Source organism: Larus michahellis, chromosome 4, assembly GCF_964199755.1.
Source record: "Larus michahellis chromosome 4, bLarMic1.1, whole genome shotgun sequence".
NCBI classification, from domain to species: Eukaryota; Metazoa; Chordata; class Aves; order Charadriiformes; family Laridae; genus Larus; species Larus michahellis.
In genome coordinates, this window is record NC_133899.1 from 77,216,229 (window position 1) to 77,244,002 (window position 27,774).

Sequence of the window (27,774 nt, forward strand, 5' to 3'; positions counted from 1 at the left end):
TTTGAGCTCCATATTTTACTGGATTTCTCTGACTTCAGAATCCAGCCGTACAAAATGGCATGAATCCACTATGGCAAGACCAGGTTTTCCCAAATATGTAAAATGTCAAGGTTGCCCTTTCCCTTTCACCGCGGTGAATTATCAGTCATATGCTTGCAGTGAAGTAGTGCACCATTTGCTTCCTAGTTTTATACGGGGATCCTTCCCGTGTTGCTTGCTGTAATTCTTCTTGGATCTGAAGAGTAAAACATATTTACATTGGCATGTGGGATTCTGGAAAACCTCAGGAAAAAATAGGACTGGAAAGGAAGTTTTTCTGTCCAAGGAAAATTTTTGTGATGTGTTTTTTCCATATCTTGAAGTAGAGAAACCCCAAAAAAACATTAAGCCAGCTGCAGATACTTATTTTGATTATATTATCCTTTCTATTTTGTTAGTAAATTTACTTTATGTTGCAATGCAAAGTAGAAATTCCGGATTTCTTGCATAAAAATCTGGGTCCACAAAGTTGATTTCAGTAGTTTGGGAACTGTTCAACAGACAATTTTGTATCAGAAAGTGGTGATCTGCTTCACTAAAAATAAAAAATAACGATCCAGTAAATGACTAATTTTGTGGTCCCGGGTAATTAGCGAAACAGCTTGGCAGATGGAAGGCAGCAGGTCTAAATTACTGCACTAAGTCCATTTGCAGGAAGATATTATCTGACTTTGTTGTTATTAATAAGAATTAATGAGAATTAAAATATTCAGCTGGGATTTTTGCCGTTGCTATTAGCGGGCATACATGTGTGTATATATATATGTATTTACTCTTTGATGCTTTTCTTGGTTGGTTGCCTCTCAATCCTTGACTGTCTTGCTCTGGGACTTTAATAATACTCCAGGAATTATTCAGACCGCACCTTTGTCTAGCACAGAGGAAACTTGAGGCTTTTACAATTAGTGCTGCTGGTTATTCCATGAAAAACCATGAATGATTCCATGGTCTGACAAGGAAAGCAGCAGTAAAAAGTCAGGAATACGCAGTCCTTTATCAGCAGGCTCAGAAGGAGCATCAGCTGGCGGCTCGCAGCTCGCTTTTACATCCAGTTTTTGCAGCACAGGTTGCCGGCAATGTGGGGACGGCGCTGTCGCCGCTAACTCTGCATGGACCCACAGGGCGCCAAAGCCTTCCCTGGTGAAATACAGGCATTACTTTGCTGAAATCCAAGGTGCTTAAATTTTGATGCCCCCAAGGAGCTATGGTGGTCACTTAGTCTTGCGCCCTCCATGACACCAGCCTTTGGTGTTTCTGCTGGGCGTTCCCACCCCAAACCTGTGTCATGCAGTAGGTTTCGAGGACGTTTTATGAAACCCTTTGACTAACAGAGTTCCCATGATGGGGGAGACTTTTAATGAGCTGGTTTAGTGGATAATTGCTGTCACTGTTAAAAACAAAACGTGCTTCTCCCTTTGTTTTTGGTTCAACTCTCCTGAGTTTCAGTCTTCCAGCCCTGGCCTTTGCTCCACCTGTGTTTGGCAGAGTTAAAGCCCTTCAGAATCTGAAATCTTCCCACATGCCCTTAAAGACTAGGAGGAGTCATTTCCTAATCTCTTTCAAGAGGACAGTGATAATTGAGGACTTATTATTGACTCTATTGACTTTAACATGGTTTGTGTTTGGGTTTTTTAGATAAGTTGTAATTGTTCCTTTTTATCATTGTACAACTACTGTTAATAATTGCTGCTCACTGTGTCTACATGTAAGGATGTGGCCCCACTTCTGTTAAAGGTCCAACATTTGGGGCTCTGATGGACAGTTGAAGGGGAGTTGATTTGGTTTGGGGCACTTTTGGAGAAAAGTAGGTGCATCAGTCAACCTGGTGTTTACTCATCTCCTCAGAAGGTTTTGTAAATCATGTTTGTTATTTTTAGCGGCTCCTTTTCAAGTGGCATTGTATCTCCGGTGGCTTCAGTTCTGGTTGTAGGCTGGGCTGTATTCTACCATCCTTAATCATCTCGAGTGCTTTCTTCACTTTCCTTAACTTCATTTGCTTTCACTAAGAAATTTCAGAGAGTGAGATGAAACTTAGATGAATGAAATTGGGGATTAAATGAGGGATTAGATGGATACTAACAAGCAGATGCTGTGCTTTCCGTGGGAAGATTTCTAAGCTTCATTAAACCAAAGCGAGCTCTTTTCCCCTGACACTTACAGTTTTGAAAGCATTGTATTATAACCTACAATTACACAAATGATAAAGTACCTTGATGGCAATAGTCGTCTTTTGTTGAAATTTCAAATCGTGGTCATATTCAAAGCCCCTGTGAAAGGATGTGAGCTCTTTCGTAGCCTTATGTACCACGACTTCCAGGGGATTGTTCCTCATCCAAGTGAGCAAGCCATTGCAGGATGGAGATATAAATGTCTTGTTTATGCTATCTATCCGCTTACCTGTATTTTTTCTGTTTGCAGCATTTTTGTTCCTATGTATGTCGGGCTGGTAGGAAATCTCATAAATACCATGATAGCAATGGTTTGGATCCCTTTGCAGGCTAAGCCAAAGTCAGATCATCATGTGACGGAGAACAGTAAGTATTTAGTATTTCTGATAAATAGCATGTGAATAGGGATGGGGCATTGACGTGCTGCAGGGACTCTGCTAAAGGACTTGGGGTTTCATTTAAGGGCAAAAAGGTGCCAACCTTGAAACACTGACACTTCAATACCTAAGCTGTGCTTGTGGAAGAATATTATTCCCTACCTGCCGACCACTCTGCCGTGCAGAATTGCAGGTTTACAGCCCAGTGCTTGCCGTACATCCCAGAAAAGGTTCACGTGGACCCCTTACTGGGGGTTATTTTGTCCCAGCATGGGAGGCAGTCCCGCTGTCTCCCAGGGGTCCTCTGCATGCAGACCCAGCACCGGCTCCCAACCTCCTGCTGTCGGCAGAAAGCTGGTGCTGCAGAGACTCACCTTTTCAGAAAGGTGGCGGTGAACCGGTGCAGACCATCTCAGAGTCTCTTCCTTCCTGCCTCTAACCTGTATAAATAGAGTATTAATCAATATGTCATCTTCTGTAGGCACATCACAGTCTGGCAGCGTGTTTAGCGTCAGAGAAATCCTACGCCTGATGAAGTTTCCAGGAGTAATGGAAATTTTCATGGTCAAGGTCTTTGCTGGACTTCCCATAGGTAAATCTCACCCATTACCCGTGATTGCTGATGTATTTAAAATAAGACGACGTACACTGTAGACCAGGCTTGTCTCAAGTTACTGAAAGCATGTTGCATTTGATCACAGAGCAGTGAGGGTTCAGCTCCTAACTCGATGCTGGATGCTTTCAAATGCTCTCAGCTACACAGGGTCAAAAACCTGCGACTTAATGTAAAACAGACTACTCGCCACAGGCTGCTTCTGCGACTTGTGGCAAATCACTTCATCTCCCTACCCCATTCCGCTGGCCGTAAATGTTTTTTTCCGCTTGTCTGTCATTTCTGTTTAGGCTGTAACCTCTTCAGAGCAGAGGGAAATCATTTGTACTCTGCCAGAAACACTGAGGTTCTTCCTGATTTTACTTAATGATTTTAAGGGGTATGTACCCTAACCTTTTTCCCAACAACTAAAAACTATTGCTGGACGAGAGGCTGTGGCTGTTCTAGCTGCCGGCTGCATGCAGCAGAGCCACAGCATGTTTTTTCCTTTGCACGTTGATGGTGGTGCTTGTTTTCTCTACTTTATGTATTCTGCTCGGGTTTTTTGTGTCACGGCAGGAACCCGCTGCTACCTCAAACCCATCCCAAACCTGCCTGTTTCCCTGCTCCCTTACAGTCAGTTGCTGCGCTGGCATGGTCCATGTCACCCGATTGGCCTGGTTATACGTGTCCTTGCTCACAATTTAATCATCTTTAATTTTGCCTACCCTCTGTCTTCTCCGCACCTCCCCCACCCGATTGTCTAGAGATTAATCCATCATGTCAGCCTTGTTAGCGGTGGTGTAAGGAAAGGTTGATGTTCTCTGCCCTTCCACACAGAGACCCTTCGCGGCTCTTTTCCCAGTCAAACCTAAAAATGCAGTTTCTCTTGATTAGAGCTTCAAGGATTGAATTTTGTACACGTGCACATCATGGATCTGAACAAAGTAAGGCAATTCCCTTCCGACTAAGGATCTTAAGAGAGGATTTAAGGCACCTTAGCTTTTATACTCTGCATCTTTTGCTAATTCATCTATGTCTGGAGAAGCCCTTGAAGTTTAAATAACATGAAACATAATTTACAAATTAAATTCTAATTTGTAAACTGTAAATTCAGTTTACAAATGAAAGTAGATTTGGCTGTGGAGAGCGGCTGAATCGGAAGGGGGTGGCATTTCTGGGCTCGGCCAGGTTCATCTGTTATTCCTTGCTAAGGCTCTGGGGGAACAAGTCCATCTGGAGCTGCAGAATAACATGCAGGGAAGTGTAAAGGATTTCTGTTTGTTTGGTTTGTTTTTTTCTTTTTGTGCGTAGTTGGCATTGGCTGAGATCAAGAATGCCAGTTGGTCTTACCCCCACCACCGGAGACAGGATACAGTCTCGAAGGACTGCTGGCTTGCCCTAGTAGTGCACTTTTTAGGTTCTTCCGAAACTAAACTTTTAAAACTGTATTTTTAAAAAGTGTTTATAAAATGACAGCATGTCATAGGAAGAGATAGTCAAGCGATGTTTTAAGAGGGTTTTCTTTGCTGATTCTGGCTCATTTCTCAGCCTAAAGTAGCATTCATTTCTCTGCTTAAAAATGCCATCCTGAGACCACATCCATGTGCAATCTGCACGGTAATTTCCTGTGCACTCTTCTTTTTCCAAAAGCCAGGGAAGATGCACTTTGTCATAGTCATCGCTGCTGAAACGCAAATTCCTCCCCGTTGCAGAAGACGTTCTTCTTTTCCTGTGCCCAGCAAAAAAGCGCACCCAACTCCTGCCCAAAACTGCAAGGGGACTTCTAGGGAAAGGGAATGGAGGCAGTGAAGCTGAGATTTAAGGCAGGACATGGGCTGATGGTCTGTCACCGAAACAGCTGGGAGTATTTCAGTGAGAGTAGGAATGGGTTCCCCTGAGGCACTCCTGAATTATAGTGGGGAGGGATTAAAATCCCCGTGACTTCTCTTTGCAGGTCTCTCTTCAGGTTACTGACCATACGATGGCAGCTGAAAGGGTATTTGGCCACCACCTACTTCTCTGCAGCTCACAGCTGGAGGCTGAGCTCCTCATGAGCTCATTTACCTTTCATCTCCCGGCTGCAACTGTATAATTAATTAGATCACCCAAATTACAGACCTTTCTCTATTTACTTGGTAAACAAGTTTGTGATATACACAGAAGAAAATCTTCTGTTCCTTACGGATCTCCTTATGGATTGTTGTCTAAAATTAGCTTGTTTGAGACCAAAAGAGCGTCTGGGAGAGCACTGCGGGACTGGGAACCTCCTCCCTGTGTTGCATAAAAGCAGAGACACGGGCTCTGTGCCTCTCGCAGGAGGGCAGCTGCCAAGGGATGGATGGGCAGCGGACCGCTCCAGCGCGCCCAAATTACATCCTTGACTGACCTGGGAAAGGCGAGTCTCGTTGCATTGTGGCAGATAAGAGACAGAAAAGAAAACACGAGGCTAAAAATGACAAACATAGCTTTTACTGACCACAAATCAACAGAGCCTTGAAAATACTGATAAAGAGCTGCTTGTGTGAATCTTTGGCTGGCTGCTTAATCCTTTTGGAAAACCTGAGTTTAATGCAATCACTTTAGCACCTCCGTCCCATTTTTAAAGGGACTTTTCTGTCACACGTGGAGCAGGATTTTGCCGTGGGCTCTGGGGCTCTGCATCCCATCGCATTTGCAATCCAGCATAGGAGGGCTGAGACAGGCTCCCAGAGCCCGTGCTTGCCTTTTCATACCAGCTCTCGCCAAGGTTTGCTGTGCTGGCCCTCCCAAAGCCACAGGCTGCTTTTAGAAATGTCATGTCTTTATTTTTTTTTTTTAAATATTATTTGGACTCCTGTGTCTTTGGTGCTTTTCCTCGTCTTTATCACATCTCAGAAAACATTTACCTGCCTTTTGCTGCACAATCCTAGTTACTCATCTCTCTGGTGCCAGGTTTTCTAAGGAGTTCACCCCTTTATTTACACACACACACATACATGCACACTACCACCACCAACCCCCCCAGCCCAAAAGTAAAGTTTCTGGGGATATTTTTTGCTATTTTCCATTTTTTTTTCCTGCTGAAAACCTGAGCCTCACAGCGTGGGTTGAGGCTGATCCAGGCAGCTCCTGCGTGGGCTTTTGGTGTCCCCAGAAGAGCCTGGGGACCTGCCACCCCAGCGAGCCCTCCCCGGGGGGGCACACCTTATTCACATGGCTGCATTCAGCTGACCTGCAGCCTGCCTAGATGGGACCTGATGAGATCTTTGTAAGAAATGATTGTTCCAAGGGACATAAAATCCCCTGAGTTCAATCTAGGGCTCGCCCTGCAGGTGTCACCAAGAAATGTGTTGCCAGTGGGAGAGACCCCCTTAGTTGCTGAAAGAGGAGGGAGCAGGGGGGGGTCTCCCTTGTCCAGACAGCTTTAAGTGACCATGCAGGCACAGGGGGTGACACCCATCTAAAGAAGAGACCTTTGCATCTCCAGGGGAGCTGTGCAATGTGTAACGCTGATTGAAGAGCACAGCCTATCCCCCTGCTGCGAAAGAAATCAGCTCATTTGGAGGAGAAAGATCCAAATCTGCCTTAACTTGGTGAGGGAGTTCAAAGGGGAGAGGAGCTGTAGAAGCTGGCGCGTGGCACCGGGAAGAAGCATCAGGTATGTAGGAAGGTTGAGCCCCTCCTAGGTGGTACCTGCAGCCGGGTAGAAGGATGAAGGGCGAGCGCCCACTTCGATCTAATCTTCCTGCAAGTGAAACGAAGTGTGGTTTTTCTTTCATTTCTTCACGTGTGCCTTTTATAAACATGTGCAACTCTGTTGCCTGGTTTGGGTGTTGTGAGTAAATACTGCTATTTGCATGTTACCTTAAGCTGGCTTGAGCTAAGAACGATTTCAAAGTAACTGGATAACGACGGGGTGCTCTCCATGGAGGGGTGTGGTGAAGCCATAAATCTTCACAAGCCCTAGCTCCCTGGCACCTTCTCCAAGTATCCGGAGAGTAGCAGAGCAGGACGCCCTTCCTGCCCCTCATCCCTTTCCCCCAGTGCTGTGGGGCCAGCTAGGGTGCCAGGTACCCCTGTTAAGGGGGGAAGAGGTGTCTCTAGTGAGCTGTGGGGTTCAGGAAGGCTTTGTGACAGGTCCTGGGTGGTGGTCCCTCAAGGCAAAGGCTAGGGGTGCTGGGAGGGAGGTCCTCGCTGCTGCAGATTCTCCTCTGGTAGCAGTGCTGCTGGGCTGCTTGGATGCGGTGGAGTTGCGCTGGTTTGTTAGGGTGGGAGTCTTCCATGGTGCTTTAGTCAGCAATTTGGGATCACTCTCCTCATGCTTCCAGGAAATGCTGGCAAGATCCTTCCCATGCTGAGGGATTAGTGACTCACTTTGCCAGGCCACAAGCTGTCTTCTCAGTCCTCACACGTTGCCTCCTGGGCTGTGTTTTCTTCACGAAAGAGAGGACCGCAGCTCCCTATTTACCACCTTCGTACCTTGGAGGATCCTACGAGGAAGGACAGAACTCCTAATGGTCGTCTGCTCTCTTCTCCTCTCCCCAGCAGGATCAGTGCTCTCCAATGGGCGCTGTGGGGATTTTCACACACAGAGAGTCCCAATTTCCTACTGTCTTGGTCCATCTGAGGTGCACAAGACACTAGAGGAGGCAGCAGCCTCCTACCCCATACCACTGTTTGAGAGCAATGTTTTGTCATAATATTTTTAATTTGATGGCTCTTTGTGTGTGATGGGAGCATATGTACGCGTGTCTGGTTTTGTGTACGTTTGGTGGTGGGGGAAACACACACTATTGTATTTTCATGTGAGATTAAGTGAGTGGGCATTTTCCGTTATGCTTTCCAGAAATTGCCTTAACTGAAAAGCAGACCCAGCCTGTGCTGTTTCTGTCCGTACTTTCCCGACTCCTCGTGTCGACACGGCTATCGGTCCAGGAGAGCGAGAGGTTTCACGTACCACCAACGTCACTGCCGAGGGCAGCAGTGAAACCACTGTATTTAGGCTGATGTCAACAGGTTGTTTCCCAGGCAGCGTTCCCCATGGTGAAAAATCTAAAGTCAGGCAAAAGGGGCGAGGAATCCAATCAGATTATTTTTATGGTTACAGTCTTGTCTGAACAAATGTTTTCTTGCTGCCTTAATGGTTAGTCTGGCTTGGGTGATAAAAATATTTACCAGTTTATAATAAACAGCTGAATCTACAGCCTACATAGTCACATTATTTTAAAGATGAAAGTAAGGGGGATAAAAAAGTTAACATTTAAAGATTAAATTACTACGCTGACTTTGAGTAGGATTCTGCTCGTGTTTATATCCAGTCCCAGTAACCCCAGGGAGAGCTACTGACTCATACTGGAGGTGGCTGGGAGCAGGGTCTGGGCCACTATACGCAGCGCAAGTATATTGATACATGCTTTTCATTAACTCTCCCTCTAGGTTTGTTCCTGGTTATGTTTTCCATCATCTCTATGGATTTCTTTGGCTTGGAAGCAGTGGAGTCTGGATACCTGATGTCATATTTTGGTGTCCTTCAAATGGTAAGTGAAGTGGAAGTCCCCCTCTTGCCATACCACTATCTAATTTGCTACCTTTTTGACACATGCTCTCCCAAATCCAGGTGTAATATTGACGGGCAAATCCTAACTCTGCCACGTAGCACTTGGCTTCAAAACATAGAAGTGTCTCCAAATTTATCTGTTCCTTGGAATGGGAAGAAATCAGAGCAAGGAATGTCCTGAAAGCTTTCTTCCCCTTGTCCCTCCTTGCAGATCTTTAAGCTGCTAAAAGGAGCTAAACTTTCCTTGGACTGATATGTTGCCCTGTTTTTTCGAAATAAAACTTACATTAAAGCTAAAGTGCCTTGACTAAGGTTTTCCCTGGTTAAGGTTAGCTGTTGTACATTTACTTAGTAGCACCCTGTAAATTTATGTAAGTAGACAGCTTTACTGGTGCTTTCACAGATACCAGTGTTGAAGAAGGACTCATTTCTGCTGCATGGAAATGAGCACAGCAAGCTTGCACTTTCAAAAATAAATATTAAAAATAGGCAATGATACACAAGTAGGAGACTTGCAAAATGGGTAAAAGGGAAAAGTCAGATGAATTAGGCAGTAGGAGGGACAAAAAAATAAGATGCCGTATTGTAGCAGTATTTTTCCTTTTGGAGAAAGAGGAAGAGGCTAATAATTTTGCAGACAGACCAACAGATGGTTATAAGGAAGCCTCAAGGTAGGAATGCAAGTCAAGCAATATCCTGAAGGAGGGTGGTCTTGTTATTAAATCCGCCTTCATTTCCTGGGCACTGCCGCCGCAGAGTTCCTGTGGGATCTGGAGGAGGTTCTCATCTGGGAAATGGCAGCTTTAGTTTCTTCCCTTGTGATTTGGATTTGAATTAGAGTTACCAGTTGCCTGGGCTCTGCCCTCGTCTCACCAAAAGCAGCTGAGGAGCATGGCCGTGCGTCAGCAAGTGGGATCTGCAGAGTAAAACGGCTGGACCTGAGGAGCTGGCGCCCTCGCCATGGCCACTCTGGGAGGGTGGCTTTGGGCTACCTGTCGCTTGGTCCTGTGAGCTCAACATCTGCTACCAGCTGGATGGGTCCCCCCACCCACTCCTGTCAGAAAAAAAAAACAGTTTGGTGCTGTACAGCATGGAAAGAGCATGACAAATGGGGTGATCGGCAGCTGCTTTTCAAAGCACCCTTCTGACCCAAACTCCACAGCTAACAGAGGCTTTCCCTGCGTTAGTCTTTGTGTGTTTCCTCCTCGACCAGGGTCTGCAGGAATCACTCGGGCTTTAGAGGTGACAAGTTGCCTTCTGGTATCTTCTTCCCACTTTGAATGACTTCCCAACAGCTATGTTCTTAACTTAGACTCATCACTTAAATCCTTGTTATATATGTCTACACTGAAATAAAATTTGGGGTTGTGGCGTGCCTATGGTGTGCTTGTTTCAAACCAGCTAACGTGGGCAGCCAGGGCAGGAGTGGCTTCATGTTGCTAGATGGAGCTTGGACACTGCTGTTATGTCTGGAATATCTGTCTGCCTTCACTGCTATTGTTTTCCAGGTTAGTTTGGTTGAAACTGCTGTAGATAAGGCTACCTGTGCCGCCGTGCCAGTGCACCCTACAAATAGAAACAGCCCTGGAAGATACGGGAATTATAGCGTTCATTCTGCTTCCTAATGAAGAATCAGATGTCAGTGCTACCCAGGGACCTGACCCTTCCCATAGTCACGGGGTTTCATCCCGCAATCGTTCCTATTACCACGCTCTAACCCAGCAGTGGCCTACGGGCTCAGGTGCAGCATCTACTTTGCTGGGGAGCCTTTGCCTGAGGACATTTGGCACAGAAACTAGCTTTTGTCAGGCTGGCAGTTTTCTTTCATCTATCTGTGCAGTTTCTGTCCACGTTGCTACGCCTACTCTACAGCGCGTGACTCTGGACATCAGAAAAATAGGAGTGAAGTGGCCATACAGTAAAGAAACTTCTCTTCATGATGCCGCATTGGGATTTGCTGTAAGAACACCAAAAAGGAAGGGGGGGGGGCAAAAAAGCATGATTTTTTTTTTTTTAAAGCCCAGGACACCTGATTCCTTGTGGCGGCAAATCCACATCGCCTGAGAGCGATGCACTTGCAAAGCACTGCTTTCTGCTTTGCCACTTGTTCTTTCCACCTTAGCACTGGCAGTTCCAAGCTCTGGTCTGGCTTATGCAGGACCAGGTCCTCAACGGATTCAAACGATACTCTCACCATCTGGCTTTTAAATCATTGTAAAGCATGAGAATTTGTGTCTTTACTTTCCAATCAGTTCTATGGCTAGAGCCACCAAAAGATACCTCTCGCACGTAGTGATTGGGTTAATGTTTTACGGCTGTTTTCTGTTGGGGTTCCTCCAGCGGAAGATGTATGCAGGGAATGCGACGAGTGCTGGCTCTGTCCTGCCGAGCCCCAGAGCTGCCTGTGTGCCTTCATCTTGCCTCAGCTGGCATTTCAGATGCATTTGTTTCTGTTGTACAGTGAATTGATACTGCTGGAGATATAAATGCAGATTTAGGTGCAAGCAAATTCCACCAGTCTGGATGGGTGAACAGTGATTAATATCTGCTGACTGGCTTCCCCACTTCACTGAGTAAATTATGGCTTTATTCATAAGGAATATAATGTCCTTTTCAATGAATTTCATCAGCCAGATCCTTAGCTTTGATTTCTCATCCCTTAGTTTGCCTTTACATAAAGTGTTGTGGGCCTTTTCCCATTCTCCTGGGCTTGCTCTGAGTCTTCCTATTAGAGGAAACATCCCCCTCCTGTTTGCATCCCTCCCTGAACCTGAAAATGGGTCACATTTAAGGACTTTTATCGATGGGAGGAGATGTCACAGAAATGAAGGGGAAAATAAAAATCGAGTCATGTCCTGTTTACTTTAAACCTCCCTGTAGTCACTGAACACAGTGCCTGGGTGGTTGCACAGCACGGCTGGCTGATACTCCCAGTGCCGTGTCCCAGGGTCTCACCGGCTCCCAGCACACGTTGGTTGCACTAAGCCACCTCAGAGGCTCCCCAGGACCGGCACAGCGAGCAGCAAGGCTCGGCTGAGCCCTTTGCTTACCTTTTCCACAAAAGTCAAGCACCAAGAAAAGCATTGCCCGGTCCACCAATTCTTGACAACTTTTAGTAGCACCATTGCTTTGTGTTACTGTAGTTCCTATTTTTTTAATGTTATCTTCTAAAAATTAACATCTTCCTCTGGCACAGAAGGTGATGTTGCAGCCTCCTTTCCCAGCCCGACCAGTAATCCCAGGAGGACTTGAATAGCGATGGTCTCTTCCCACTTTCCTCTACCGCCCCAAGGATATTATGCTCCAATTGCTTAACCTAATTTTTCAACTTCTTGGCCTCATCTAACCTACTGTGGTGAGAAGCAGCCAATGCACTGTCAACATCTCTGCGTCTCACTGTTCCTCCCATTCAAGCCAGCTGCCGAGCACCTAGAGAGGAGATTTGGAATGCCTTTGGGTCAGTCCAGCTAATTTTAAGTAGGCAACTCAAGTACTTTGTCATCAATGTCTCAAAAACCTCTTTGCATAGGGAGATCAGCACAGAAACACCAACCCTGTGAGAGGTGAGGCGTTTCTCACCATTGCAGGCGGGGAACGTTAGTTAGGTCATTAGCAGCCTGGGTCATTCAGGCAGCCCTCCTGAGGGATCCCATCCAGAGCTCCCCAGCCTCACCTTGTCATGCTTGATCCTCTTTTGTCACTTTATGACCCTGCAAGCCTCCCAGCATTTTGCCGGGTGGAGAGATGGGACGGACACGACAGGGTTGGGGGTGCCCTGTGGCCAGTCCAAGAGGATCCCTGAGATTTGGGAAGGCAGATTCAAGGAAGGCTGGTTTGTGGAACCTGGGAGCCTGGTGGGCTTTGGCTGGCTGCTCCCCAGAGCACCTCTCTTGGTTCCTCACTTGCTGAGCTTCAGCTCTGTCCACAGGGGAACGGTTTATGGCATTTGCCAGCAGCGAAGTGGCTCAGATGGTGCTAGAGATGGGTTTTGTCCTCACAAGCACTGTGCCTGGAGCACCAATGACCACCGCTTACGGCACAGGGCATCCTCAGCACCCTCTTCCCTTTGCCAAGCTGGCTATCTATGACACGGTCATCCCTCACCCCCACGCTGGCAGTACATCTCCTCTCTGCCACTTGTGTCCTTGCATGAAGGGACACAGGTTGCCTTGCTGCTGCTCCAAACCTGTCTCGTGGAGACCTTAGTGGCCAAAAGTAGTAGGTCTAATGATGTCTTGTTGTAAAAGTTCTGGTGGGAGTACCTGTCCGTGGGGAATGTGGGCTTCCCAGCTCTCTGGATGAAACAGTGGGCCAGGAGCAGGCACCAATTTACCGATTGCGGTTGGGCAAAGAGCAAAGCATCTAATAGCAGAAGATATTAGAAGGTGTGGACAGGCTTAAGCACGGTAAGGGTGGGAGGGGGACTCGCTTCTGAGTTGGGACTGAACCCAACGAGGTCAGAGAAGGAAAGGGTGTGCAGGAAGGCAATGTTGTAGCATCGGGACAAAGAGCTGTTTGATGAGGAAAAGTCATTGCTTAGAATATGGAATATGACTGAGGCTGGAGCAGGCAGAGGTCTGATGATGAAGTGAAAATAGCATGTTCAGGGGTAACTCAAGCAGTTCAGGGCTCTGCAGTGGTACTTGAAGCTGTCTCAGTGTAAGTCCAGGAGGAGGAGCCGAGTTGGAGATAAGGAAGTGTGGAGGGGAGGCAGTCAGCAGGAGGGGTACCTCTGCACCGGGCGTCTTGTGTTGCAGATTCCCTTGCTCATGATATGTTCGAAGCATCTTTATCTGATCACTGGTAGGTCTCCAGGCAAGAGGTTTGAGAGCCCATCAGAGACGCAATCCCTCTGTCCTCCAGGGCTGGGCTTCCAGAGTCCTCTCATCTCAGAAGCCATGCAAACAGAATTTCCCTCATATTGAATGCCTGGGAGTGTGAGATGCCATTCCATCTCCCTTCAGAGAATAATTAATTTCATAATAATTTAAAATCATTTAACTTTGCATAATGGGCAGAAACAGGCCTAGGCTCTGACTTTTTTTGGAGTTGTGAGCACAATAGCATGGAGAACTTCCAGGCATAGTGTCTGACTTGGAAAATGCCGCCGGAGGATTAGGCAAGTGAAATACATGGAGTCCCTGGTTGGTATCTGAAGTCACATCTGATGCTTAGATTTCAAACCGCGGGAGGGGGTGGGGGAAGCTTTCCTTTAAAAACTTTTTCTCAAAAAAACCCAAAGCAAAATGTACCAAACAAAAACTCTGTGTGGGACAAAGGGGTAGATATTTATTACCCTGAGGATCAAGAAATCATAAGACATCTGTTCTATTTACTGCATTTAAATTCATATTGTTATACAAACTCCACCTCTAGCTGTGCAGCTTCTGGAGGGACAAGTTGGTACGGGGTGATCCTGAAAAGATGAGAGAGATTCCTGGAGGAGAGATTTACATTGCGTATCATCTTATCACCAGTCTGTCCCTCTTGCTTTTTTTTTTTTTCCCCTTGCACAGCAAAAGAGATGATTAAAGAGCCAGGGATTTAATTACAGCCAGGTATGCCTAGGGGGAAAACCCACTCGGTGAAAGGACCTTGCAACAACAAACAGAAAGTTCTCCAGTTTCCTCGCTTTGAAGGATTTAAATCTGTGGAGGGGGGCGGGTTGGAGGGGGTAAGAAAGTGATTTGGCTGGAGTTTGCAAAACACACCATCCTCTTCCCCCTTTTTGGCAAAGTGCTGCCTTCAGCAGTTTGGTCCTCGCTGCCCACTCCCCTCCAGTCCCGCCACCCTCCTGCTCCTCTGCAAGACCTCAACTACTTCCCGAGCGCTTTCTGGCACCGCCGTGTCAGTAAAACAACTCCCTTTGCTCCCGCCCCAAGGTTTTGCACCACCTTCAGCCCATGCAGAAAAGCCCCGTGATTTTGGTTGCCCCCTGCGGTCTGCCCCAGCCGGTGCCCACCCGCGCATCCCACCCCCGCCGGCTGCACTCCCTCTGGGAACTGCCAGCCGGGCAGCATTTCAAAGGCAAGAGATACGGGTCCGGTGCGTGGGAGGCTGCCTCTGATGTGAATCATGCTATCTGCGCTAGGGATGGGGCCCTGCATCTTCTCTGCTAGGCTGTACCAGCTTATCTATCTGGCCCGCTGCGCCTGCCTGTCCAACCTTCTCGCGTCTTTTCATTTCCAGGCTGTTGGGTGAAAGCGAATTTATTTGGTTGCTGGGCCCTGTCAGGCTGTTGATAGGTGCTGATGGAAGAATTTGTAGAGAGAGTCCTGTGTCCACTGAGCATGGAGGATCAGCTGAACGTCTGTGTCACTCCACTAACCTCCACCGATAAGGTTAGATGCTTGCGGGTGCCAGTCCTGCTCAGCAGCGGCTCCATGCAGCAAGGCTAGTGCTTCATCGTTCAAAAGTCTTCCAAAAACTAGCACCTTAAACCTTCAAACAGCAACAGTCTTTGCCATCCTGCAAGGGATTCCTGAAATTTGTTAGCGAGGTTAGCAATAAAATGGGCGATTGGCTCCTGTAAGCAGATGAGAGCTGCTGCCTTCCCAGAAATCAAATACAGTGATAGAGATAAAGAGTATTTTTCTACGTGATCAGCTGAACTAGTGTAACGAACCCTCAGTTTGGCGAATCCAGCATAACGACGAGGAGAGATTTGGCATTTATTGGGAGACTTATTTGCCTTTAAAGAAGGAGAGGGGGAAGGAGAAAAAAAGATGAGTTGGTTTATCCTGTGACATGTGTACACAGCCACGGGCAGTGCGTGTTATTTCACTTGCAAACAATTTCCTCTCTCTTTTGTTTATTGATGACAGAAGGCATTCCAGCCAGGTACACTGGCTCTTCCCCGACTTCAAAGGAGGTCAGGTTACAAAGGCAAGCATCATCCAGGCAAAATGAGATGCGGGAGGGGAAGGCCCATTGCAGTCATTCTCAAGGGGAGGTTTTGTGCAAAGGAAGAGCCCAGAACACACCAGCAGGAATAAAAATAAGGATAAATCCCATTGCTGCCACTTTGGTACCACCAGGGCTTGTCCATGGGAGAGGCAACGGTCAGGTCATCCAGGATGTCCTTGCTGCCCCCTGGCAATGGCAACGCAGGTCCAAACCCTTACATGGGAGAGTGCACATGAACCACCTTTCGCTTCCTCCTTCCCAAATGTGCCTGTGCAGGAGGCTGCCGCTCATGCAAACCAGGGGACTGCGCGCCCAGGGAAAATTGCAGGCTGGAAGTAATGGGGTTTCAGGTCTCAAATCAGACTGGAAGGGAGGCCGGAGTTCCCGGTGACTGGAAACATTATCCAGTGCATAAATGAAAGCGCTGGTGTTTGGTAATGTCCAAAATCCTGATGATGGGCCTTGCCTGCCTGTGGCTCATGGCTGGATTGGCAACGGCCATGCTGGGGAGGGAGTCCGGCAGCCCAGATAAGCGGTAGGGAGACTTCAGTCTGTACAACCCAAGGACGGCTGATGATCCCCAAAGGGAAAACAGGTGACTTGGGCTTGCCCTCGGAAAAAGTCCCATTGCCGAGTTGGTTGGTTCAGCAGTGTTTTTTTTACCTCCTGCTCATGTTGCCACAGCCCGAGTGACAGGGAAACCCATGCTGAATACCAGCTTTGGCACAAGAACCATCCCCCTGCTCCACTCACTCTAGGGACAGCCCTGGTGGCCTGTGGTCTGCCAATCTCCAGGTCCTGCCTGCTCTGAGCCTGGCTTTGCTGCGGCGGCGCTTGTTCCCCATGCTTAAGTGCTTGCACATAGTGACAGAGCCATTTTTGGGTATGCCACTACTGTGGCAATCAGATCGGGCTGCTTTGGGACGTTGCTGATGATATACCCCAATGACTCAAGGAAGGGCAGGGACCAGGCTGTGCCTGCACAGTGTATCCCGATTAAATATGCCATTCAAGCCCGGGCAAATTGAGAAACGTTTCCTTTCCTCCCGTGGCTCAGCAGAGCCGAACTGGGGTTCGGGTGATGCCACCGCTGAGTCAAGCCATGCCCTGCGACGGGGCTCAGCCCCCGTCCCGCGTGACTCAGCACAGCCTTGGCTGGGGCGAGCCAGCGGGAGGGACTGGGAAGTTGCAAAAAGTTAATGACGATTCTTCGTTTTAGGAGCGCTCAGCTTAATGAAGCGTTACTCAGCGGCTCCTCCACCCACCCCCCGAGTAGGAGCCGCTGGGGCTGGTATCAGCCTCCACCTGTGTCCACAGCAGGGCTTTCAGCTGGGATGACTCGTGTCACCCCATGCATTGTCCAAGCATCACATAACAGCAGGTCCACCGGTGTCCCCAGCAACACTCAGCAGGTGACACGACACAGGAGAGACACGTGAGGCCTGTGCCACCACGACACAGTGGCCAGGCACACGTGAGCCTAGCTCTCAAGCCCTGCCCGAGGGTGGGGATGGGAAGAAAAAGGAGGCAGTAAAAGCATTTACTGGGAACCAAAATGTCTGCTTGGCGCAATGTGCCCTCGTGTCAAAAATGGCTTGTGCTCTGAAGCAAAGTGAAAAGTCAAATTTTGATGCTTTCCATTAAGTTGTAGCTTGTTGGAGATACATTCAATTTGTAGCTATTCTTTATGTCAACTTTATTTTATTTTCACTCTATCAATCACTATTTACTTTTTGCTTTTTTATTTTAATAATTAAATTGCTTTTTCTGGACTGCTTGTCATAGATTAACGTTTCTTCCTTTTTTAATAATTTTCTTATTCATTATACACTCATTTCCTTTCAGTTGAGTTTGGATTTCACCCTTAGGACTAACACAGCAAGGTTGAGCATGGTGTAGCTTCATTCCAGGTCCCAGCGGAGCACCGAGGTTTTCTGCAGGCTGGACTGCCATTGAAATGAAGCCATCATGCGAAACAAAGCGTTTTGAACCAGAACTCTTCTTTCATGTTGGAGGGGTTTTCACTTGGATCAAACAAACCCTTTCAAGGCAGAGAAAACTTGGTAGATTCCTATCTGTCCCTCCTGTGAAATGCAGTCTGTTGGGCTTCTTTTACAGTGACCTCTTCCAGCCTCTGTCCTCTCACGTCTGCTTGGGCTGATGTCACCTGAAGTATGGGAGATGCTGAATGGAGCAATAAAAGGGAATCTTAGCTCTACAAAGTGCTGGAAAAGCCAAATACTTCCTGGGTTTTAATGTTTTCCAGCTCCTCCTTCCCTCCCCCTCTCCCCCAGTTTTTATTTAAAATCTGTAAAACTAGTTCCCCGTCCCTCACATCTGCGCATACTGCTGGGGCTGGGTATTAACATCTCCGTCATACTGTTTCCTGTCTAAAAAAGATGAACCACCCAATTTGTATATTCATAATTTAAAATAATGGCAAGAGAAGGTGCAGCAAAGGTGGCGTTTTTCTCCTCTGCATACAAATGTACAGTTTTTCTTTGGAAGGTCTTGCCAAGAATGAAGACCTTAGTATTAATTGTATTTCACAAAACATGCCGAGTTAGTTAGAAAGATTCATTTGTATCTGCAAGCATCTTTATAAAGTTTCAATCACCACTGGTGAGTAGGCAGTGATGGTAAACTCAGGCACGCACCCTGAGTAAAGATTTTCAGCTGATGGGATGGATCTATCCCTAGGAAGCAAAATGCTTGAAATAAAGGATCGTGTCTTCCAGTCATTTACTGTGACAGTGAGGTCCCTTTTTCTCCCCAAAAAAGCAAAGGAATAACCCATTTGCAGCCTTTCCTTTGCTTGAAGCACTCTAGCAGTTCTCTTCTGAGCTTGTTTGAACTGTTATACATTGGGCTTAATCATAGCATAACAGAATCATAGAATGTGTTGGGTTGGAAGGGACCTTTAAAGGTCACCTAGTCCAGCCCCCCTGCAGTGAGCAGGGACATCTTTAACTAGATCAGATTGCCCAGAGCCTCATCAAGCCTGGTCTTGAATATCTCCGGGATGGGGCCTCCACCACCTCTCTGGGCAACCTGTGCCAATGTCTCACCACCCTCATTGTGTGCTCCTGCTCTTCTTTCCCAGGTTATCCAGGGTCTGGTTATTGGAAAACTCACTAACCACTGCACAGAGAGGACCCTGCTCAGGCTCAGCGTCTTCGTCTTCGCCGGTGTGGGCCTAGGCATGGTAAGGCTTGGCATCCAGTCATCCATGGTGCCTTTTAACAACACAGTGACATGAGGTCCATGAGACCTGGCTGCAAGCTCTACCCCTTGAAAAGCCACCGCCAGCTTTGCTGGGTGGTCCTTGCAGGGGAAACCAGCTCTCCTGGGCCTCTGTGCAAACAGAGCGGCGCTCAGCATAAGCACCACGCCAAATAACGACAAAAAGCCACGTGAGTAATAGTTAAAGGGATTTTAAAAAAAAAATTAATCTCGCACAGAAACTCGTTAAGTCCCTCCTGAGTCACTGGATTTGCATAGAAATCCTGCCCTCAGTCTTGTCAGTGACTGCATTTCCTGAACTACCCAGAAAGTAAATGAAGATTATGGGGGGAAAATCATTGCGGTTGTACGCTGCTGCGAGACAGAAGAAGTTGTGTGCTTTTCTTCTGGGGCTTTATTTTTGCCTAATTCCCCCAAGCTGAGAGTATTTGGGGAAGGAGGTAGCAAGGCAATAATCTTGTTCCTCCCTTTTGGGATGAGTGATGTTACCCGTTGCCAGTTGTGTCTGCATGGGCGACAGTCGATGCCAATCTCAAATGGTAATTGGAAAACCAAGTTGACGTAGGCAGCTCTGCCGGTAATTGTGTTTGCTCAGATAAGCCACATTTGGGGAACCAATAGCTCTGCCCAGGCAATGGGTACAGGGGAAGGGTGCACACTGGTCCCCGTCAGTGAGATGGGCCCAAAGGACAACCGAGCTGTGTCAGCCTTTTGACGTTCCTTGCAGGATTTGGCCTCAAGCCTTGCTACCAGGGCACCAGTGCTCCCGCTGGCGTGGGTAGGATGGATGTCATTCCCACAACCACACTACAGCCACGGGGAGGTCAGGGACAAATCCTGGAGGGTATTGAGGCTCGTGGTTCCCAGCTACATGGATGAGATGAGGCAACTACACACCTTTGCTAATCTGAGGCTAAATCACGTGTCCGAAACGAGACTGGGAAGGGAGGGTAGATGCATAGAAACGATTGGCTTTGCAGATGGAACGCGGTCCCCCTCTCTGGGACTCTGAGGCTCATGGAGGTGCTACCAGGCGGTGGGATGCTCAGGAAGGGTCCTTCCTGGCTGGTGTCATGTGTTTTTGGCTGACATCCATGTGCCACCTTAGCATGGGACATCTGCTCAGGGCTTGGTGCTCCTGAGCATGGCGCAAGAAGGGCTTTGAAGGTCTCGCCATTGTTCTTTGGTCACAGGTGGAAGCAATTAGGGGGGACCAAGGTGGACCTGGCCCATCTGGAACACCCCCGACCAGGTGCAGAGCAAGGTGCCGCTGGGACTGGCTCCCTGCGCCGAAGCCCAGCCCCATGGGGATCAGGCAGAGGGACAACACGGAATAAATAAATGGCTTTTGTGCACTGAGCTGTCACTGAAAGGGAAAGCTGGAGGGGATGGACGTAGGAGAGAAAACCTCGAAGGCAGAGGAGAGACACACGGGGCAGCCCTGCTTGCAGTGCCTAGTGCCTCAGCACGGGGAGGCTCACATTGGCTGTGCGGGGAGGGAAGCCAGGAAGGGAAATCATTTTAGAGTTGGCAATTACGCCAAGCCCGGAGGGCTGTGGACATCCTGGCAGCACAGGCCTGGGGACAAGGGTCAGCGATGACTTCCCACGAGAACTATTCATAGGCAAATGCAGCTGTGATCCTCTTCACCGGGGACGCCTTATTAAAAAGCGCTCTGTTTGAGCGGCTGCCGAGAAAACATCCGTTTCTGGGGTGGTTTTCTGTCTTGGTGGGGATGACTGCTGTCACAGCGGCAGGCCCCAAATGCAGACATTAATGCATGAAGCTTTTAATCCTGCACAGCCACTGGTGACGGAGCATCCCGCCTGCTGTGCCCTTGCTGCATCTGGCCTCCAAACGAGGCAGTTCCCCTCCCCAAAGGGTGGAAGTACGGAGAAAAGCTAGCTGTTAATAAAAGACACTCTGAAACATAACTTCATATCATTGGGAGGTGGGCTGAGGTGTTTTTGGAAGGTGGGCACCAGTGGCAGCAGACAGACAGACAGACAGACGACGGTGCAGCTGGGAAGAGGTTGCAGGATGTTCCCAGGGATCGGCAGCTGGAGAAGGGAAGGAGTGGGCTGGGAGCTTCACAATAACACCTGGAAAAGGAGAGGAGGGGAGAGCCAGTGTCTGATGTGCAGATGCAAGCCGGGAGCGCGTGGGCAGGGGTGTAGGAGGGCTTGGCGGTTGCGACGGGGAAGTTTTTCTCTTTGTCTGAAGGCTCGGCTGTGCCTCCTCCTGCCTCGCTGCCTGCGTTTCCCAGGCGTTTGCTTTTTGAGCCTGTCTGCTGAAACTCCTGGTTCTGCCTCCCTCGCCTGAAAGATGCCATCAGATCTGCTCAGGTCAAAAAGACTGCTACCTACCCAGTGGCTGAGGAGTAGCAGAGACCGGGATCTGCCTGGCTCCGTCCTTTCCGAGTCCCAGAGGAGCGAGGAGCCGTTTCCCCTGGTTTTACAGGAGGCACAGATGTGGCTCAGCTCTTTTCTGACCACTTGCTTCAGCCCATGAGGGAACTCGTACAAGGCAGGGGAGAGTTAAAGCTGTTCTTTCCTATGAGCATTGAAAAGTTATCCTGTGATGACATTTGCCCTAGCAAGGAATTATTCTCCCTCTGCCTAAATGTTTATGTACCAAATACCTGTTCCTCTGACTTTGTTCTCCGGTTCCTTAATCAGAAGTGCCTAGGTCTTAACCAAAACGTAGGCAAAGAGCCCCTCCGAGGAGAGAAACCTGGCTGTGTGTGAGTCTAGAGGGGAGCTAGAAACAAACCTCAGTATTTCCAAGTCATTAGTGAGCGAATGTCTCTGGGCTTCTCCATCTTCTGTAGCCGAGAGGCAGGGACCAGATCTTAGGAGAGAGAACTCCAGAGAATGAAACTTCTGGCTAAACCAGCGACAGAAATGTTTTCCAGCCGCAATAACACACCTTGAGACATGGGTGAGGGCAGGAGACTTGCAAGAAAGGGGGAATTTCCTTTCCATGCCCCAGAGAAATCCATTCATTTGACCAGCAGGGCTTGTGAATGAGCCGAGAGCCGCTCTAGCCCCACGGCTTAGGGAGCTTCACCGCTTTTGTTTCAGTATTAAACAGCTGGAGGGATGTCTCCGCTAAGAATATGTGCAATAACAAAATCATTACTCTCCCTAATTATGCTCGCTAATGTGCACTTATGGCCAGAAGACCTATTCCAGATTACTGAATTTGGTGAATTTATTAGGAAGGAAGCAGCAGAACAGGATTAGAAATCCCAAAGGTACGGCGTTACACAATGCACCGCGCTCATTTATTTTGACAAGCTCAGTTTAGCTTTAATTATTTATGATAATGAACTGAAATGCCTTCTCTAGGCTGTTTTGTATAAGTAATGGAGGCTTCCTGAAGTACACCACATGCATCTGCTGTTCAACGTTTCCTCAGGAGTCGGGACAAGAGACAGAAGACGGGGGGGAAGGGTGCGGGGACGTCACTAATTCGCAGACGCTAAAAATACCCTCAGCAGTGCCGGAGAAACGTGCTGCCAGATTGTAGGGTATCGTTTGCTACTTGCACTGCATGCTTGGAATAATTTGCTGCAGACAAATGGTGGGCTATGAAAGACCTTGCGATGGCCAGGGCTGCACCATCATGCATAAGTTGTGGCTCCCACAGTTTACCTAAGTCATGGGTTTGGCTCGTGATGTTTCTCTAGGTTGTTTCTTGCCACAAAGCCACCACTTGTGCTCTCTAATGATCTGCGGTCCATTTTGTCTTGTCCCTTAGGCCCTGATGAGGACCGTGTGGCACTACTGCATCGTTGCGGTGCCGCTGGTGTTCGCCTTCAGCACGCTGGGCACCATCACCGACAGCATCCTCACCAAGGCCGTCCCCTCCTCCGACACCGGTAAGACTCATCAAAAAAGATCAGGCTGGTCTTTTCCCATTTTTGAGTTCGCCGGGTACTTCCCAGCTCACGCCACTGCTATCGAGCACTGGGGCACATTCATGGCCAATGCCCAGTTCCCCAGCAAATCTGACTTGGAAAGTTGCATGCAGTGGGTGTCAGCAGAGCGGATGAACGGGGACCAGTGGGGCTAATACAGGATGTGCTTGAACAACATTGAGCAGGCATCCCGCGACCCGGGTCTTCCAGTCCTGTGCTGACCTCCATAGCGCTGGACGCATTAAGGGAAGCCTCTCCCAAACCCTCCTTTCCATGTGAACCCAAGATAAGTTCAAGAAAAAAAAATAGAAGAAGCTGCTTTTCCACCCGTGGGGGTGACTGAGGGGGCTGTTTATTCACGCCATTTAACTTAGGACATCTCAGGAAGGTATTCTGGATCACTGTTTGGAAACAACGTTTTGCCTGATGCGGTAATTGGCCCCCTCTCTACATTTTGGCCATTTCAGTCATAGAGTTACTGTATTTCTCCATACAAAGGGGCTGAGATGCAGTGGTAGACGCAGAAATCTTTATACCTGGGTTTTTTTCTTCTGGCGACAAAGGAAATATGTCTGTGTTACTGTCACGGGAGCCTTGCTGAGTTTGTCCCAGAGTGGAGCTGGGTTGACCCAGTTTGGTGGCTTTTGCTCAAGCTCTTTCAGGGTTTGGTCCCGAAGCCACGTTCACCAGGTATCTGTGAGTGTCTCTGCTCTAGCCCCCTTCATCTTCGCTAGCTGCCGTCTCAGCAGATACCTCTGCATAGACGCATGGGAATTATAGTTTGCACAGCCCATTAGTGAAGTTTATAAAGCACTTTTGAGATGCTTCTGGATGAAGAGCTTTTCTAAATGTCACTTCAGTGGTTTATTTGTAGAGCTGAAGACCGTATCTCCTACAAATGCTGGGAGCCCATGATTTCTGAGTGTGACACTTCTACCTGGGAGGACCACTTCGGTGAGGTGCCGGGGAGGTGAGGACTGGGGATGTCCCAGCCCCTCTGCTCAGATGGGAAGAAAATCTGCTGTTTCATGAGTCGGAGAGATGTTCATGTGAGGAGGGAGAGCCAGGGGGGAAGGGCACCAAGCAGCTTTCCGATGTATAGCCAAGCTGGAATTCATCCAGGCTCTTCTCAAAGGGGCTTTGTGAGGAAAACCAGAGCGTTGCTTGGCTTTTAAAGCCCGGAGGCAAGATTCGGTCAGAGAGGAAAATGGATTCAGTTGCCTCACCCTGCCCCCAGCTTGCGTATGTTGTTAGGTCAGCCTGCACCTCGGTGGGACGGATGTCTCCGCATGGCAGGCAGGATGGCAGGGCAGGACAGCAGGGCAGGACGGAGGCAGCCTGCGGGGTGGTGGGGACAGTCAGGAGGGGGTCACGGGACATTGGGAGAGCCATGGGCTATGCAGGGCTTTCTTCTGCCCGTCCATCCTGGGCTGATGCCATGACAAGCGCTACTACAAATTGCAGAGTTACGGCTGGCTCAAAACTGGGCATGCCGAGGAGGGATGCTGCTGGCACGGAGGATCGTGGTGCTGGGGGAAAACTTTGTCTCCACCGCTTCCCCCTGGCCCTTTGCTTTCAAATCCCGCTTCCTCCTTGCAATGTTGCTGAGGGAAGAGGCATCCGATGGGTTTGTGCTTGTTTTGAATGCACCCGGGCAGGGACCGGGGCGAAGGCAGGAATGCCTGACACAGCAGAGCCACGTCCCGGCGAGCTGCCTCTCCGCAGCAGCTGCGGCAGTGGTGGCGTGGGTGTCTCGCAGAGAAATGCGGCTATTAAAATGCCTGCCATCCGTCTCTGGCCGTGGGTGGCACCCCGCAACGGCTGCTCCACCCGTGCAGCAGCCTAAAAAGCTGCTCCTTCCTATGCGAGCCCGAGACCGGCTCTGCAAAGTGAGCATTTTGGTGGTGCGTTAGAAATCCACACTTTTGTAAGAGTGTGAAACTATGGCTTCGTGAAAAAGCCCCGCTGTCTCCGCGTCAAAAAACCTGAGTGCTGGCTTGTAACAACTTTTAGTTAATGCAAGGAAATCACACATTGGGAATTTGCCTTTGGAAACACGACTTCTGAGCCTCGCTGCTGTCTTTTCTTGATGTTTTTGCGAGCCTGGGGCCAGCAGAGCCCGTGGAGGTTTTCCTTTGGGCCAGGGAGAGGCTTTCCGAGGAGCTGGAGGTTGGGCCGAGCTCAGATGTCCGTCTCATTGTGGGGCTGGAGCAGATGGGGCGTTGCAGGAGGGATAACCTGTCCGGCCTTGCTAGACACTGAGTCACTCATCCTTGCCTTTTAAATAGGTGTCTCAGAAAGGGAGCAGTGGGACGTAGGGTGGCACCTTCCCTTGCACCCATCATCCTGCTGTCAGGATCGATCCAAGGTCGCTTCCTACCGAGACTGATGAGTTTGTCACTTGCTCTTTGCTTATGGCTGGGGCCTTGCACTGAAGTCAAGAGAGCGGAAATGATTTAATTCGTTTCCCTTTGATATTTCCCCCCCACCCTTCTCCTCATCTTCAAAGGCAGGAAGGGAAAATTCCGCCCCACACGCACGTGCTGTTCAGCTGGGGGTGTGCGAGCTGGTGGGAGGGTGGCCCCGAGCCCAGGGGGACTTCCATCCACACAAGCACTCCTTGTCAACCCCGCTCCCTCCCCAGGAACGGAGGTCTTGTTCCTGCGCAGAGTCCCCCGCCCTCGGGGGATGGAGGGAGGGAGGAAGCCCTGTGGAGCCTCCCTGCGTAACGGGCCCACGTTTCGTGATTTTATTTGCATGTCAGAGGCAAAACCTTAGGAGGAGAGCTTGCAGCCAGGCAGGGCTTCTTGGAGCATTGTACCCCCCATCTTTGCTCCGGCTTTGCTGGTTTTGAAGGGGGCCGCTGGCGGAGATGACCTAATTGTTAAATTAAGCCCCGCGATTGCCCTGCAGGCACGGGGCTGATCTGGGCCAGCACCATGATCTGAGCCCAGCAACAGGATGTGAGCTGGAAAGGAGGGCGAGCCGGGGCGCTCCGGCACAGCGCAGGGTGGGAGGAGGGATGGAGCCGCCCGGCTTGGGCAGATGCCAGCACCCAACCCTGAAACCTGCGGGAAGAGAGGAGGGGAGGATGGGCGCCCAGCTGGGACGGGTCATGCCAGGTATGCGAAAAGGGGGGAAAAAAGCTGGGGAGGGAGAAAAAAAAGGGCGGGGAAGGTTCAGCAAGTGGGATAGCCGTGGTGAGGAAGGTGAGCATGTTCGTTGGCAGAGCTGCACAAAGCCACACAGGAATTTTTCTGCTGACGTGGTGACTTTGTCCCAGTTAAAGGTCTTGCCTCAAATAAGACCCATCACATGTGCAGCTTTGAAACAGAGCTGGGGCCACGCTGCAGAGACGAGATTTACAACGTCCCAAAGCTCGAGGGTGTCTGACACGAGGGATCTAATTTAAGCCCATTAAATAGAAATTATCTTTCTCAGCAACATGTTGGAGAAGTGCAGAGAGAGAGACCAGTCTTTTAAGAGGATGGATTTCTGCTCCAGAAGAAAAAAAAAAAGAAAAAGGAAAGGAAAAAAAATGCCTTCTCAATCATAAGAGCCAGTTTGACAATTGTACGTAGTAATTAGTTTAATTCAAATACCTAGAGGGGAAAAAATAATTGCAAAACCTGCCCAGAAAGTTTGGTGGTTGTGGGATGGTTCCCATTGGCAAAGGGTCAAGGCGAGGTCCCACCCATCACCTTTGTGTTCCCATGCGCGGGAGGAGCGCTCAGCAGCGCTTCCCGGGAGATTTCCCTCTCCGCATGGCTACGCCCTCGGCTCGGGCCCATTGCACAAGTATTTTAAGCATGCTGATAAAAGCCCAGCAGTTGCTGGCCGGCACTACACAAACAGCTGGCTACCTCTTCTCTCCTGGAGCCGGAGATCATTTCCCCATGGCTATCCACAGTAGATATCGCACTCGGCTCCACAACTTCTTACATGCGGGAGAGCATCCTCCTCATCCTTCCCAGACACTGTTGGCCTTGTGCAGTAACAGTGCCTCAACGCATGTCTTGGTGGAAGATTGATGCCAACAGCCCAAGTAATTATACTGATATTAAAATAAATAAAAAAATAATTGCAAATATCATTTCAGAGCAGGGCACAAGTTTCCTGCTTACGCTGCCAGCTTGCCCTTCCTCTCAGTTTTGGGGTCTAATGATTTTCTGGCCAGCCGGGTATTTTCTGCTCCCCTGAGCGATAGCCATCCTGCACAAAGGCTGCAAGACAAAGAGCGCGACGGGTGCATGGGGGACAGCTTTTTGCATCTCATGGGACGTCCTGGCCATCCGACTGCGCGTGGAAAAAAGACTGCCTTTGCCAAACTGGAGGTGCTTCCCCATCCACCGGGTTCCTGTTAATGATGCAAATGGGAGAGCTGCTGGAGGGGAAACCGGCCCAGCCAGGTGAAGGGCTCGCATTTCCATCCAAATTGAAATATCCGTTCTTTTTGCAAGGGGGGAGGCGGGGGGAGTATCTCAAGGTGGTTCAGTCTTTATCTGTGGTTTTATTTATTTATTCTTAAAGACCTAGTTAGACCTAAGCCTCTCGCTCCTGCTAAGCCCTCAATAGCTGTTCCTCTGTCCCACGCTAGAGAATAAATGGCAACAGCAGCTTGGGTAATTATGATATTGGAAGAATCTGTGTAATTTGCTTGGAAGTCTTGAACATGACCCTAGAAATTAGCTCTCCATCCCTTACCCCGTGCAGTAGTTACCAGCCCTGCTGTGTGCAACATTCAGAAGGATCTTCTGGGGCCAACAGCATCCTTGGACCACGGTGAAGAGCTGAGCTGGCTCATGGTGGAAACTAGTCCCCATGCCTCCAGGAGTCCCTGGCCTTAACAAACCCTAATTGGACCTCTATAAATTAATGCAAGAGATTATTTGAAGTGATTTGCTACTACTGCAGTGGAATGCCATCAGGGCCAAAGGGGATCCCATACGCTCTTCTCCACTTTCCCATCCCAAGACTTGCCTCACCCT

The 27,774-nt window shown here is 49.0% G+C and overlaps 1 protein-coding gene across 2 annotated transcripts in view; it reads left to right on the top strand.

Moving 5' to 3' along the window:
- SLC67A1 (solute carrier family 67 member 1) overlaps positions 1 to 27,774 on the top strand; it is a 63,316-nt gene that overhangs the window by 35,204 nt on the left and 338 nt on the right. Inside the window, exons 5-11 of one of the 2 annotated variants that reach the window (XR_012586819.1) lie at positions 2,458 to 2,573; positions 3,066 to 3,176; positions 8,595 to 8,695; positions 18,725 to 18,826; positions 22,627 to 22,747; positions 25,700 to 25,908; positions 26,964 to 27,195. Coding sequence is in view for 1 of the 2 variants with exons in the window: in XM_074585716.1 (XP_074441817.1) it covers positions 2,458 to 2,573; positions 3,066 to 3,176; positions 8,595 to 8,695; positions 18,725 to 18,826; positions 22,627 to 22,747 (551 nt within the window). In the remaining variant the exon portion in view is untranslated. The remainder of the gene's footprint in view (positions 1 to 2,457; positions 2,574 to 3,065; positions 3,177 to 8,594; positions 8,696 to 18,724; positions 18,827 to 22,626; positions 22,748 to 25,699; positions 25,909 to 26,963; positions 27,196 to 27,774) is intronic. The other variant, XM_074585716.1, reaches the window with a different exon arrangement.